Here is a 13,354-nt window from a genome sequence, read left to right as displayed (position 1 = left end):
TACCTGAAAGCGCTTCCTGGTTTTGGCTAAGGCCAGAGGCTGGTCTTTCTTAGTATAACAAAGACCATCAGTTCTTGCAGCACAGGAGTGGAGAGTGGAAATATGTAGGAGAGCAGCAAACAGCATTTCAGTAGCAGGAGTGGAAGCCAACACCCCTGCTCCCTTACGTGACATTAAATAAGGGCCGCTTTTATAGAAGGAACTGCTCAGTGAGTTGCCACAGCTGCAAGGTTTAGCCTGCCTGGCTTGGGAGCCCCTGGCACTCAAGGCCTCACCTGGAGCACTGTGTGCAGGTCTGGGTGCCACAGCATAAAAAGGATATAAAGCTACTGGAGAGTGTCCAGAGGAGGGCTACAAAGTGGGTGAAGGGTTTGGAGGGGAAACTGTATGAGGAGCAGCTGAAGTCACTTGTTTTGTTCAGCCTGGAGAAGAGGGGACTGAGGACACTGTACTCAGTGCTGATGAGCCCCCACCTCGAATCCCGTGTTCAATTTTGGGCCCCTCACTACAAGAAAGACATTGAGGTGCTGGAGAGAGTTCAGAGAAGGGCAACGAAGTGGTGAGGGGCCTGGAGCACAAGTCTGATGAGGAGCGGCTGAGGGAACTGGGGCTGTTCAGCCTGGAGAAAAGGAGGCTGAGGGGAGACCTGATCGCTGTCTGCAACTGCCTGACAGGAGGTTGTAGCATGGAGGGGGTTGGTCTCTTCTCCCAAGTAGCAAGTGATAGGACAAGAGGAAATGACCTCACGTTGTGCCAGGTAAAGGTTCAGATTGGATATTAGGAAACATTTATTCACAGAAAGGGCTGTGAAGCAGTGGAACAGGCTGCCCAGGGAAGTGGCAGAGTCGTCATCCCTGGAGATGTTTAAAAGATGCATAGATGAGGTCCTTAGGGACATGGTTTAGTGCAAGAGCTAACTTGTAGTTGAACTCGGTGGTCTTGAGTGTCTCTTCCAACCAAAATGATTCTGTGAGGGGAGACCTCATGGCAGCTACAGCTGCCTCACAAGGCGGGGAGGAGGGGCAGGCAATGAGCTCTTCTCTTTGGCAGCCAATGACAGAACCTGAGGGAAGGGCAGGAGGATGTGCCAGGGGAGGTTTAGGTTGAGCATTAGGAAAAGGTTCTTCCCTCCAAGGGTGGTGGAGCACTGGAACAGGCTCCCCAGGGAGGTGTCACGGCCCCAAGCCTGGCAGTGTTCAAGAAGAGACTGGACAAGGCCTCAGACACACGGTGTGAACTGTGGGGTTGTCCTGTGCAGGGACAGGAGCTGGACTCGATGACCCTTTGTCAAGGTTTAATTGCAAGGTAACAATAAACTGTGGCACATGCTCTCCGTTAATCCCCCCCCCGCCGCTCCTTAGATAGGAAAAAGTGATAAGAAGGAAAAAGGGAGAGAGGTTTCAAGTTGGAAAGGTTTTAAAGGCTTTACTAATGCTACTAATAAATAGGGAAAATATAATACAAAATATACAAAACCAATCTTGAGTGTCCTGGGGTAGAGCAGCTGTGCCCGATATGGAGCTGGCGTTACTCCAGCGGTGGCAGAGGTGGGAGCTGGTGTGGCTCCAGCAGCTGCAGGGCAGGCACCCAGACATCCTGGGCGGGACTTCACAGCAAACCGGAAACTGGATTCAGGGATGCTGGGCCTGGATTCAGGGATGCAGGGACAACAGGCAGGGTCCTCTTCAGATGCCGACCATGGTCGAAGAGAGCGAGACCCTCGTGATCTCCCTCTTTTATAGGGTGTATGACACGTATGGGATGGAATACTCAGTTGGTCAGTTTTAGTCACCTGTTCTGTCCGCCCCTCTTTGCAAATACACCCCTCTCACAACGGGACGTGCGAAATCTTATCAGTCTTCTTGGTTGTTATAGCAATAAATCTAAACATGGGGCTTCTTCTGCATTCCATTGGTTGCCCTTATCTGCTTTGGGGAACAGTGTCCGACAAACATGTAGCTAAATTCAGAAAAGTGCAGTTACTTAGAAGTTACTTAGAAGAACTTAGCTGAAAGGAACAATTCACTAAAAGAGAACCGGTCTTGTTTTCAACAAAACTGGGACACCCTTGTGGGTCCCTTCCAACTCAGGACATTCTATGATTCTATAATAAGTTTTACCTCACAACTCACATTCTGAAGAAGGCAAGTTTTAGCCTTTCTGAAGACTTGAGAAAAAATGACTGGTACAGCAACCTAGCATCCTCCCTAAGCTCACACAAGAACAGCAGGAAAGAACCGGGAATAGGACAGGCAGAACTGCAAGTCTCTTACCTTTGGTCAAGCATTTCTATGTTCATCCTCAGCTACTTGCTGCAGTGCCTGGTCCTGCTGTGCTTTCTCAGCAGGCTTTCTTTTCCCACTTTGCTCAGGAATGTTTGTACCAACACAGAGAACCGAAGGTATCTCGACATCGGATATCATCACAAGGATCGTACGGGACTACGATGTGTATGCCCGGCGCAATCTCCAACGAGGATACACCGCCAAAGAGCTGAATGTTAGTTTTATAAATGTAAGTACACCGATCTGCAATTGCTTCTGAGACATTCTCTTGTAGGACCCTGAATGTAGAGTAAAGGCTAAGAAAGGATATCTTCCTCCTGCTGCTTTTAAAATAGCTGGGAATAAATTGATTTAAAAGAAACTGGTAATCTGAGAGTAGTTTCAATTGCTCCTATTAATTAGCAGCTTCATTTCCATCTTATGCTTTCACATTCGGAGCAAAGCTGTTGCTCTCCCTTCCTCCTTGAGCAGTAGGTGACTTAATGACACGCTAGGAACAAGCCCACCTCCCCTCTCCCGCAGGCTTCTCAGCCTCTCACTCAAGAGACGATTTCTTCCTTTATTCTCACTGTGGGAAGGCAGCACAGAGAGCAAAGATTTTGATACCCGAACTTTCTCTACAATATGACAGGATTAAAAAAACCAAAAAAGCAAGCTGAGCACTGAGGTTACTAGAGGAAGCTAAAATGGTTTTTAAAAGACAAAGAAGTATGTTGGGAAGCTCATACGCAAATTATGCTGAAGAGGCCAGAAGTCACAACAGACAGGGCAAGAGGACCATTGGGAAGGATGGCTCAAACTATTCAGCTTCCATGTACAGAACTGCACCATACCCTCCAGTGAGGAGTTAAACACTTAACAGAAATGAAAGTTTACTTTCCTTCATTTGTTGTTTCAAGTCATAGCTTAAGGCCTTGAGATGACCTACATAACTGAAATGTTCCCTGTGGTTGAGCTGGCTCACAGAAGACTTCCCACCCTCCTACCCTGCAGCTGGGAAACCCCCTTGTGAAGGACTGAATTGTGTCATTTCGTGAGGGTTTTGTTTACTTGTTTCTTATTTTGAAGTCTGGCAGATAAATCACAGATCACAGGGCATAAATATTTAATTCACCATGCTTTTTTTTCAGCCCTCTATACCTCTAAAAAATCCTGCTTTTAAGTACTCCACCCAGAAGTATCACTATTGCAAATATCCCTTAAATTAAGGCATGCCGGGTACCTTGAGGGTTCTCAAATTTATCCTGTAGCAGCTCTGAGGTTAAGATACTGTTACGTAAGGTATGCTTCCCCCAGTCTCAAGACACTGATGTATCCTGAAGTCCCTTCTGGCATTTGGTTATTTAGCTTATAGTAATTTAAATGCAGAAGTACTAATTTGCACTAGAGGCTGTTCGTGTTTCAAAAATAATAAAAACCAAAACAAAACAGAATTTCGCCAAGACAGAAGAGCTCTGGTTTCCTCGTTAAAGAAAGGCTTGGTCACCTATTAGGTGCAAAGTGAGTTTGGTTTCTTTGGACCCTGAGGATTTTTTTTGGCCTTATGGCCTGCAAAGACAGTTCTTCCAGTGATTCATGAGCTTGAATAAAGTCCACCTCGGCACTAAACAGTGTTTGTTTTAAAAGCACATTAAAGTGCCCATTAAATGAAGTTCACAGGAAATTAAAAGCCGATAGTGATCTGTGCTGCTGCTGAGACATTACACCTTCAAGGGCGCAGCGCTGGGTGTCCTGTACATTTACGAATCACAGAAGTGTTTCAAGACAAAAGCCCTTTACCCCTGAAATATTTTAGAAGCGTGGCCCAACATTGGCCCCCAAACACTATCTCTCTTTTGCTGTGTGACTTGGCAATTAGGAGTTTGCCCTCTTTTCTATCAAGTTTGCTGGCCACAAGCCACCGGCCTGTGCATGTCTTTGTTGCAGCCACGAGCTCCTGCATTAGCCAGGCTTGGAGGTGAAGGGAATCTTCCTTCTGCTCTGCAGAAATCCAACCAGAGAGACAGTTTTGGTCCGAGTTAACATCCAGGCTGGAAAGTCAGCAGTGGGCTGCATTCGCTAGAAAACCCAGGAAGATTTGCCTTTTGCTTACTGCTAAGTTTGAGTTGTTAATTCCTCACTTGTATCCTCCAGAAGATTAATGTGATTTTCAAAGTGCATTCAGTATGGAAAGATTAATGTAGTGGATTAAACACAGTAATCACACAAGACAGTATTTTCCATATATACCTTCTGCAATTCGTTCCACAAATGTTAAATTTGCATTTATAAAAATAACGTGGGAATAGTTAACCAACATCTTATATATTAGGATACATTAATGCATTTTCTTTCTTTTTCTCATCTGTCAGAGGCTAATTATTTCCAAGTCCCTATATATTAATCTCTGTCCACACTTTTAAACAGGAGAAGAAATATCGCTTTCAAAACCAAGTGGACAAAATGAAAGAAAAAGTCAAGAATGTGGAGGAAAAATCAAAAGAATTTGTTTACAAGGTGGAAGAGAAGAGCCATGACCTCATTCAGAAATGGGAAGAAAAGTCCAGGGAATTTATTGGCAACTTTTTAGAGCTGTTTGGACCTGACGGAGCCTGGGTAGGTATTTTGCCATCCCAGGAAGCCTGAGTAGTTTTTATTTCTCCCCTGTAACACAGGTAGAGGGGAGATTCTTTTGCTGCAGTCTTTGTTTTGGAAGCCAGTGCAGTAGGATAACACCAAACCTGCTTGCTGAACCCAATAACGCGTGCCAATACTGCAGGGGGAGGCTTTGCCGCTTCTGGCTGTTGTTTCTTTGGGATAATTTCTGTCTTTTGCGCAGGTGTGATGCTGAATGTGATACTGCATTCAGTAGAGCTGCGTAACAGCAACACAAGAGCAAACAGGCTCATACTGTCTGTGTTCCCCATTAGCACTGAATGGGATCACACAGACATCAGGGAGGATCAACACACTGGACGTGGTGAGGGAAGGAAACAGGACCATTGAAAAGTTTTTCAATAGTTCTCTTCATGCTCTGTACCCAGCGGTATAAGATGGCAATTTTCTGATTTAAAGTTCCAAGAAAAGCTTTTACACGTCGAGTGGCCAGGCTTGTCTGACCACAGGGGAGGCTCAGGTGTAACTGCAGCCCTTTCAAAGCTCTCCTTGGTACGTGCTGGCTTCACAGAGCACATTTACCAGAGGTCCTCAGGTGCCTTGGAAAGGCAGTTGGGGCTCTGTAACAGCATCCTTCTGGGGTGAAACCCTAGGGCCTTACCTGCTCAAACCAAAGTCATGCACTGAGTGGTGAGCTGGTGGCATTTCAGAGCCCCAAAAGAGTCCTGGCTCCCATCTTTCAGTTCTAGTAGATTGCCAAACCTTGAGAAGCTTTGTTTTCTTGTACTTAATTCCCTTTGCTAGACTGAAACCGGTAGCAAAGTTTAATTTGAAGGGAAAAGTTACCATTTGTTTGAACAGACCTTCCTAGACCTTCCTGTTGGGAGTCAGTCCTTTTCCAACATGCTCTCCGCACAGCTGGGTTCTGGTGAGAGCCCAGGCCCCTGCCAGACCCTCCAGTACAGGCATCATTTCAGATTTCCTGCTGCTGGTTGCAAGCTCCAAGCAAAGCTATTTCTCAGTTCAAGGAAACGTGAGCAAGCAGGGAAGAGAGTAGCAAGCAGCGCAAGCTGAATGGACAGGAGCAGAGTAAGAGCTTGTCAAATAATCCTGCAGAACAGCAGGACACTTCAGAGGAACATTTTCAGATGGCAGCATATAGGCTGTCAGGCTGCTCCCTCCTCACTTGAAAGTAAACCCTTTGCAAGAGGCTTGTGCAGGGCTTTAACTGCTCATGGATCACAGCTTCAGGCAAAATATCAATAGAGGCAGCAAGCCAGAAGAAAAAACAGTTTAGGACTAGCATGAAGCAGATACTATTGGAATATTTTGAAAGAGCAAACACACACATAATATTCTCTCAGGTCACTCTTGTCAGTTCATACGTGAAAAACTTCCCATCACGAAAGGCACCTTCTCTTGAAAGGATTTCAGAGTTTTTGTTCATGAACAAACCCTCAGGAAGATTCACAGACCCCTGCTGAATTAACTAGCCCACACCACAGCCATGTCACCACTCAGTGTCACCAGAACACAGTGAACCTGTCTCTTACTGGAGTTCTCATCTTTCCTCTGCCATGGCTTGCCATGCTGATTAGCACACATTTTTGAGAAAGGCTAAAATTAGGCTGTGAAGGCTGCAGAGCAGAGATTATGTGTTTATAATCTCCTTACAGCTATGTCTGTCCCATGCAAAGGTGGGTGTTCTCTGAATAACCCTAGTCCCAGACATACAAATAGCTTATTTAACAATCTGTTCATAGACAATATCATTTTCCTTGGGGAGTAGAGCAGGGTGAACTCTTCTGATGAAAAGCCCAGGTTCACCAGCATTGACCACATCCACATGAAGCTTCCACTGTGATTCTCCACAGAGCTTGGCAAGTGTTCCCCATGAGGGATGGTCCTGTGGCCACAGGTGCTGAATAAATGAAACTAATGCACATGAAGCCCACAGGAGGTGAGATGAGTTTGGCTGTGCAGAGACAGGAAAATAATTTCAAAGACTCAGTCCCATTCCCTGGCTCTACCCACTCAACACCGCACACTGATAGCATTTTCAAAAACCCTTTGCTGATGAAACATTTTACCCAGTTCAATTAGAGAAAGGCTGCTCTGCAAAGGTCTTTGGGGGCAGAGGTGGCCTCCTGTTTACTGAGTTAGTGTCCCAGCCCCAGAACAGGAAATCTGGTGCAATCACAGAGGCCTTTGCTAAGAACAAGAGTGAAACCTCCTTGCAGTGTTGTAGGAACAGCATCAGTGACAGCGAGCTGAGAGGTGCTGTGGCTTTTTTAAAATCAGTTTGAGCCTTGCAACAGGAAAGACTTTTAAAATAATGATAACTTGCTATTAGTGTCAAAACTATTATTAACATTAATTTGCCTTATCACTGTTAGTTAGATGTTGTTCTTAATGTTGACATTAAAAGTGCAGGAATGGTTATGGGCATGCTAGATTCCTAGATCAGTAATTTGCATGCCATTAATATGCTATTATTATTACTTCATAAATAATTATTATAACACGCCTTATGCTAGCATCAATTTTCTAAAAGTAAGGGCCATGTAACCCACAAAAAAATGCCTGTTTGTGAAAAAGGTCAAAATGTCAGTTTTCAAACATCAAGATGTCTGTAATTCATTGCCAATTTTGCCCACCTGTGCAATCCCCTGCGTGTGTTTTTTCTGAGAGAGAGTCACAGAGGTGTCAGAAAAAAAAAACCTATTAACACGGCATGAAACTTTCATTCTGGCATGAGATGGGAGCACCCTGCAGCTCAGCACGGGGGCACTAATGGCAGAGACGCCGCTCCATAGACATGGGAAGCAGTGGGGTTCATTCCACCTCCTTCCAGACACGTAGGAGCAGGCGCCTGCGCTTCGGCAAGGCTCCCGGGGCAGCGCTTCCCTGCTGCTCTCCCTCAGGAGGGTCCCATCGGATGAGGTGTCCCTTCAAAGGGCTGCTGCCCTCTGCTCTGCACACAGAGGGAGTCAGGGATGTTTGCAGTGGGAAGCAGCTGCATCACCTCAGATCGATCTTACAGGTTGCAACTAGTATCCACAGAGGGTGTTTAGGCCACAGTACGTGTTTGCAGCCTGGACATCAGCACAGCCTTGAAAGCCTGCAGAAAGCAGCAGTCCACTGCAAGGCCCAGCTGGCACTTGTTTTGTAAAACAAAGGAATATCAACATGTAGCAATAAAATTCAGAAACAGGCACTTCATGGAAAGGGTTGTCAGGCACTGGAACAGGCTGCCCAGGGAAGTGGTGGAGTCACCATCTCTGGAGGTGTCTAAAAGGCGTGTAGATGAGGCTCTTAGGGACATGGTTTAGTGGTGGACTTGGCAGTGCCAGGTTAGTGGTTGAACTCAATCTTAAAGGTCTTTTCCAACCAAAACTATTCTATGATCCTATGAAAATGCTTTTGCCCAGTAGCAAATTTGCCAAAAGCAAAGCATTATCTCCCTAAGCTGGCTGGGTGTACCTGAACTTACTTGAACCAATGCTTTGAAATTATTTTCCTGCCTTGGGTGAAGGTCCAGAGCCTGCCCAGCCTTATCTAACCCTCCAGCACTTTAAGGGAACCATTAACACTTGCTCTGCTCCTTCAGCACCCCATGGCCCCAGGAGCACTCCGTTAGGAAGACCTTGCCTGTGAAGGGCATGACTTACTGACTCTGCTAGAGCAAAGCTGGAGGGGAAGAGTCATTCTGGAGGCAGGTGCATCACACCTGCTCCTCCTGCAGCAGTGGTGGCTTGAGCCAACACCACAGTGGTCACAGCACTAACAGAGGCAGGAGGCAATTCAGACCAGCCGGGCACTTACGCTGCTGAAGGTGTGAGTGCACCAGCTTCTTCAAACTCCAGCTCTTTGCTGAAGCAGGGACCAGGAAGCAAATGTGTCCTCCAGCCTGGCTGAGGCCCTTCGCAGGAAGGTGGGATTCTCTGTTCCCTCCCTGACCCCTGTGACCCAAGAGACAGTCAAGCAGCCCCTGTCACCTGGGTTACCAGCCAAGCTGGGCCACCTGGGTCTCTCCCAGCACTGGTACCACAACAGCATGAGGCACCACAGTGTCACCGAGCTGGTAAGGTGCCAGGGAGAAAAGGGAATCAAAATATTTTGCTTGGCCAGGAAAAATATATTTCCTATCAAATACCATTTTTTGAGTTATTTTCAGTAAGAGGATGAAACAAACTAAATCATATCAACAAAACCTCTGTTTCTTTCATCTAAAAAAACCCACTTTGCATTCCTACCACTGAATCTGACTGGGCTCCAGGGCTTTGCCAGCCCTGGTGACATCCTCACAGCTCTCAGCAGTAGAAATCCTCCCCCATCCAAATGCTTCCTGGCACCATTTATCAGGAGCAACCACCATCTGCTAACTATGGAGATTCTAGGCAGTCTTGACTATTTTGGAGCTAGCAGGAGTGCAGCGGTAGGTCACAGGCCGTGGGTCTTTGTGCATGAGAGCGTGGTGAAGCGTGGCTCCAGGCAGGAACTGTTCTGTCATTCTGCACTGCAGCAACATCCAGGCTCTGAAACTAAGTTAATAAAGGCCAATGTGATAAAAATATAAATGGAGTGAGGGAACTCACAGAGGAATAGTTAAACTTGGTATTTGTGCTCGATCATTAATCCCTGGGATGAGCAAACACCAGAAACCTGATGGGAACACCTAGCATTTGTCCCTCTGCTGTGAGGGAATACAGAAGTTTGGAGAGGGGGAGCACATGCTCTTTTGGTGGGAGGAAGGTTATGGCAGAGTGGAGTTGCTGCAGGGGGAAAGGTGGGAAGAACGAAATGAAAACTCAAGCTGAGAAAGCCCGTGGGCTGCAGCTGCCCAAGCGGGCAAACCCAGAATACGTTCTGCAGAAGCATTTTGCCCTCAGACCTGAGCAGCAACTTAACTTTGTCTGCGCCGGCTCTTCCGTTCCAGCCAAGTATCACCTGCGAGACAAACCCCAGTGCTCCAGCTGAGGTTGAGCCTTCTTGTTCCTTGTCCCCAGGAGGAGCAGCAGGGCGCTCGCATGTGGCATTTCCCACATGAAGCCTGTGGCAGCCGTGCAGAATGTGCCAGATCTCCTGTAACCCCGCCTGGCAGCCTAACGCAAGGCCACGTAGGCACTTACAAGTAGCAGCATTTGCCTTAGTGTAGCGGAATCCTTGACTGAATAGCTGGTCTCTTCCACCCCACCAGCTCCAGCAAGTCTCCACTCAGCTTTATAAAGCAAAAATGACAATAAAGCCCAAAGCAGAACATAGAGCCTGCACATGTTTCTCTTTTTGACACAGACACCTGAATTCTGACCTTCCTACCACCTAATTTAAGGGTTTGGGTGGCACCTGCTCCAGGAAAGTGTCTGCCAGTATTTGGCAGGCACTGGGCTGCCTCCCAAAAGAAGGGAAGGAGGAAAAAAGGCTGGGCCAGCCAGAGAGCTCAGTAGAAGATGGTTGGTCTGTCCCAGCATGCTCAAAGGAGAAGGTCCTGGGAAAAAAGAATGCTGGGAGTTCGGGCACAAAACTGACTTTTTGAGACAGCGACCAACACATACAAAAAAACCCCAAAGGGAGTTCCCCCTGTCTGGCTTAGGACAACACACACAGTATTCTCACACTAGGGATGTCCAATCTAAGGAAAAACCTTGTCATGTAAAAAACAGGTTGTTATGATCACAGTAGAAGAGGCAGAGGCGACGTGTGGGCTGAACTGGCCCTGCTTCAGCACGGAACTTGTGTCTCCCTGCTCTCTCTGAGGCAAGAGGCACAGCGCAGCCCCTGCCTGCCCACAGACCTACCTGCCCCTCTGCGCATTCCTCAAAGAGCATCTTTTCATTTTGCTTTTGCAGAAGCAGATGTTCCAGGAACGAAGCGGCCGAATGCTCCAGGCTTTCTCTCCCCGGCAGAGCCCCAACAGCAGCCCTACGCGAGGCCGCTCTCCATCCCGCTCTCCATCTCCACCCTGGGTCTTCAATAAAGCCTCCCCACCCTCTTCTCCAAAAGCTGCCTCTGCCTCCCTCAGCAGCATGAGCGAGGGAGATGAGGACGAAAAGTAAAAACAAAGTTACATTTTTTTAACCATGAGACAGAAGAACAAGCTATGAACTCGACCGCTGGATGGGGAGAAGCGCGGGGAACATCAGGGGTACCTCTGACAGCAGGGAACATGCTCTGGGAGGTGTTGAAAACAGACTGGAGCGCAACAGCAAGGGAGATCTCAGGAAGACCTTATCCCATCCCCACTCCCTCGCGGCACCTGGAGGCCCGGCCGGCAGCGCTTGCCAGACACAATGCCAGGGACTGGCCAAAAAACCAAACACCTTTGTGCAGGGTCCTGTCCACATGTTGCTGCTTGTGGCTGCTGCGGCCAGGCCAGGCCGGCGGGGAACTCTGCAGCGAGTGGGGCTGGCGGCAGGAACCCGGTCAGTTCCCGATCCAGACCTGGCACATAGACAGATGATGGTTGCAGCCTGTGGATGGAGAAGATGCAGTTGCACGGGACCCTGCTAACCCTGAGCTCTTCTTGGCACGTCAAGGAATGGCATTGTTGCTGAAAATACATCCAGAAATGGGAAATCAACTTTGACTTTTTTCCTTTTTGAATGAAATCTGCCCCAGACCCCAAATCATGCCAGTGAAAGAGAGAGCTCTCCAGCTGAGTTGGTGGAAATCCATTTGATATATTCCAGCTATTGAATGCTGCTTGTTGACCAAGCCTCTGTATGGGTTGTATGTAAAGAGTCAGGCTGTATCTGCTTTATCAAATCGTTCTCCATGTTCCTAGTGCCTGAACAGCAACCTGGTAACTTCTGTTTTGCTCCCTGGTTTTGCACTTTGGAGGTGAGAAAGTAAATGAAGACAGCCCTAGCTGGAACATGGTGTTGTAGGAAATGGTTTGAAGATATTGGTGATTATTACTGGTGAATTCTGAATCACACACACATGGGATCTCAAGGCCTTGCTACATGGCCTCCCAGGAAACCCTGCTGCTCCCAGCTACGTATCACCAAACGACGAGCACAGCTGTGCTGCTGTTCTCATATGCTACTCAGCTGGTTAAATGAACTCATCAAAATCTAAACAAGATATGTTCACAGACACCCTGCCCCTGCAGGGGTCCCGAGGCCATTCTTCTACCCTAACATGGAAAGAAAGTTGGAAAAAACCAATGGAAACGTTTTTAACACAATTAGGCATGGGGATTTCCTTTTTCCGTCCATGACACCCATACAGCCCCAAGCAGAACCACAGAAGGGTAGCAGGAGTAGAAGATTTCCCCTCCCCTGGATGCACTAAACTGACCTCCCTCCAGCCTGGCAAAGCCAGACCTGCCTGAAGTCCAGCTCCCCCATCCAGCCTCTCAGCAGACCACCTGGCGAGGGGGCTGCAGACTTGCAGGATTTCTGAGCATGAGGGGCCCTCGGTCCCCACGGCTGCCCTGCCCCACAGCTCAGAGAGCCACAGGAGACACCCAGCCCACATCACTGCCGTTGGGCTGCAAAGCAATGATGTGATTTTTCTCCCCGGCTTGCCTGGTGAAGCTGCCTCAGCACACGTAGGAGGCTCTCCAGCCCAGCACCAGCTGTGCTGCCAGGCCCGCACAGCTCAGAGCAGCCTGGGCAGGGGGTCGCGGCAGCGACATTGCCGCTGTGCCGCACCTCTCTGGAGCTGCAAACCCATCACAACATGCAGGCAGCACGAGCCAGCGCTTTGCTGGTTCCCTGTGCAGGCAGCGCAGGAAAGGCTGGGAGAGGGAGGGCTCCGAGCAGCTCTCAGACAAGAACTGAGGGAACAATACACCCGGGTGCCTGAGCACAGGGTGGTAGTACCAGCCAACAGCAGTTTCCCCCAGGTGACTATCCCTACCTCCTCAAGTGACCTAGTAGGTAAACTCCTTTCACTCCTTCCCTTCCAGATACTTTTTCAGGCAGGTAAGTTATGGACCCTTGTACCAAGCACCAAATAAGCCCCACACTCTGTTCATTCCCCACAGTTTTTATCTGTTCCCCACTATGGGGTAACTCTTTTTCCTTGGGGAATATTTTGCCAGACACTCCTTGAAGTACCATGAGACTGAGTATGTACTATTTCATGGCACGCTTTGTCCTCTGGAGTCGAGTTCCTTCTTCACAGAGCTGCAAAAAGAGATGAGCAGGGAACAGGGTAGAAGGTGCAAGGGAAGAGCCACAGGCAGTTCAGCTGCCACCAGCTGTGCACCCACTGGGACAATGCAATTAAGACCTTTCTCAGCCTTAGGCAACCTGTTACTGTAATTTCACACCTGGGATGCACTTGTTAAGTTTTTCTTATCCTTTGCAACTCTTAAGTCTTCCCATCACAAACCACTCCTCCACCATGGGAACCATCTGCTTTCTACTGGTGCTGTTTATACCAGGAGCCATGTTCAAATGTAACTGGGGTGGGCATGTTTTTGTTGTTCTTGGCTTCAACAGTTTTCGTTGTTGTTGTTTTAA

At 48.0% G+C, this 13,354-nt stretch overlaps 1 protein-coding gene across 1 annotated transcript in view; it reads left to right on the top strand.

Moving 5' to 3' along the window:
- The window catches only part of PCYT1B (phosphate cytidylyltransferase 1B, choline), a 35,809-nt gene extending 24,873 nt beyond the window's left edge, over positions 1 to 10,936 (top strand). Inside the window, exons 6-8 of the mRNA XM_065650494.1 lie at positions 2,372 to 2,514; positions 4,692 to 4,880; positions 10,730 to 10,936. Of these exons, the coding sequence (XP_065506566.1) occupies positions 2,372 to 2,514; positions 4,692 to 4,880; positions 10,730 to 10,936 (539 nt within the window). The remainder of the gene's footprint in view (positions 1 to 2,371; positions 2,515 to 4,691; positions 4,881 to 10,729) is intronic.
- The last annotated feature ends 2,418 nt before the right edge of the window (positions 10,937 to 13,354 follow it).

This window comes from Caloenas nicobarica, chromosome 1 (assembly GCF_036013445.1).
Source record: "Caloenas nicobarica isolate bCalNic1 chromosome 1, bCalNic1.hap1, whole genome shotgun sequence".
NCBI lineage: Eukaryota > Metazoa > Chordata > Aves > Columbiformes > Columbidae > Caloenas > Caloenas nicobarica.
The sequence above is the reverse complement of the archived record's forward strand: the minus strand, read 5'-3'. Positions and strand labels throughout refer to the sequence as shown.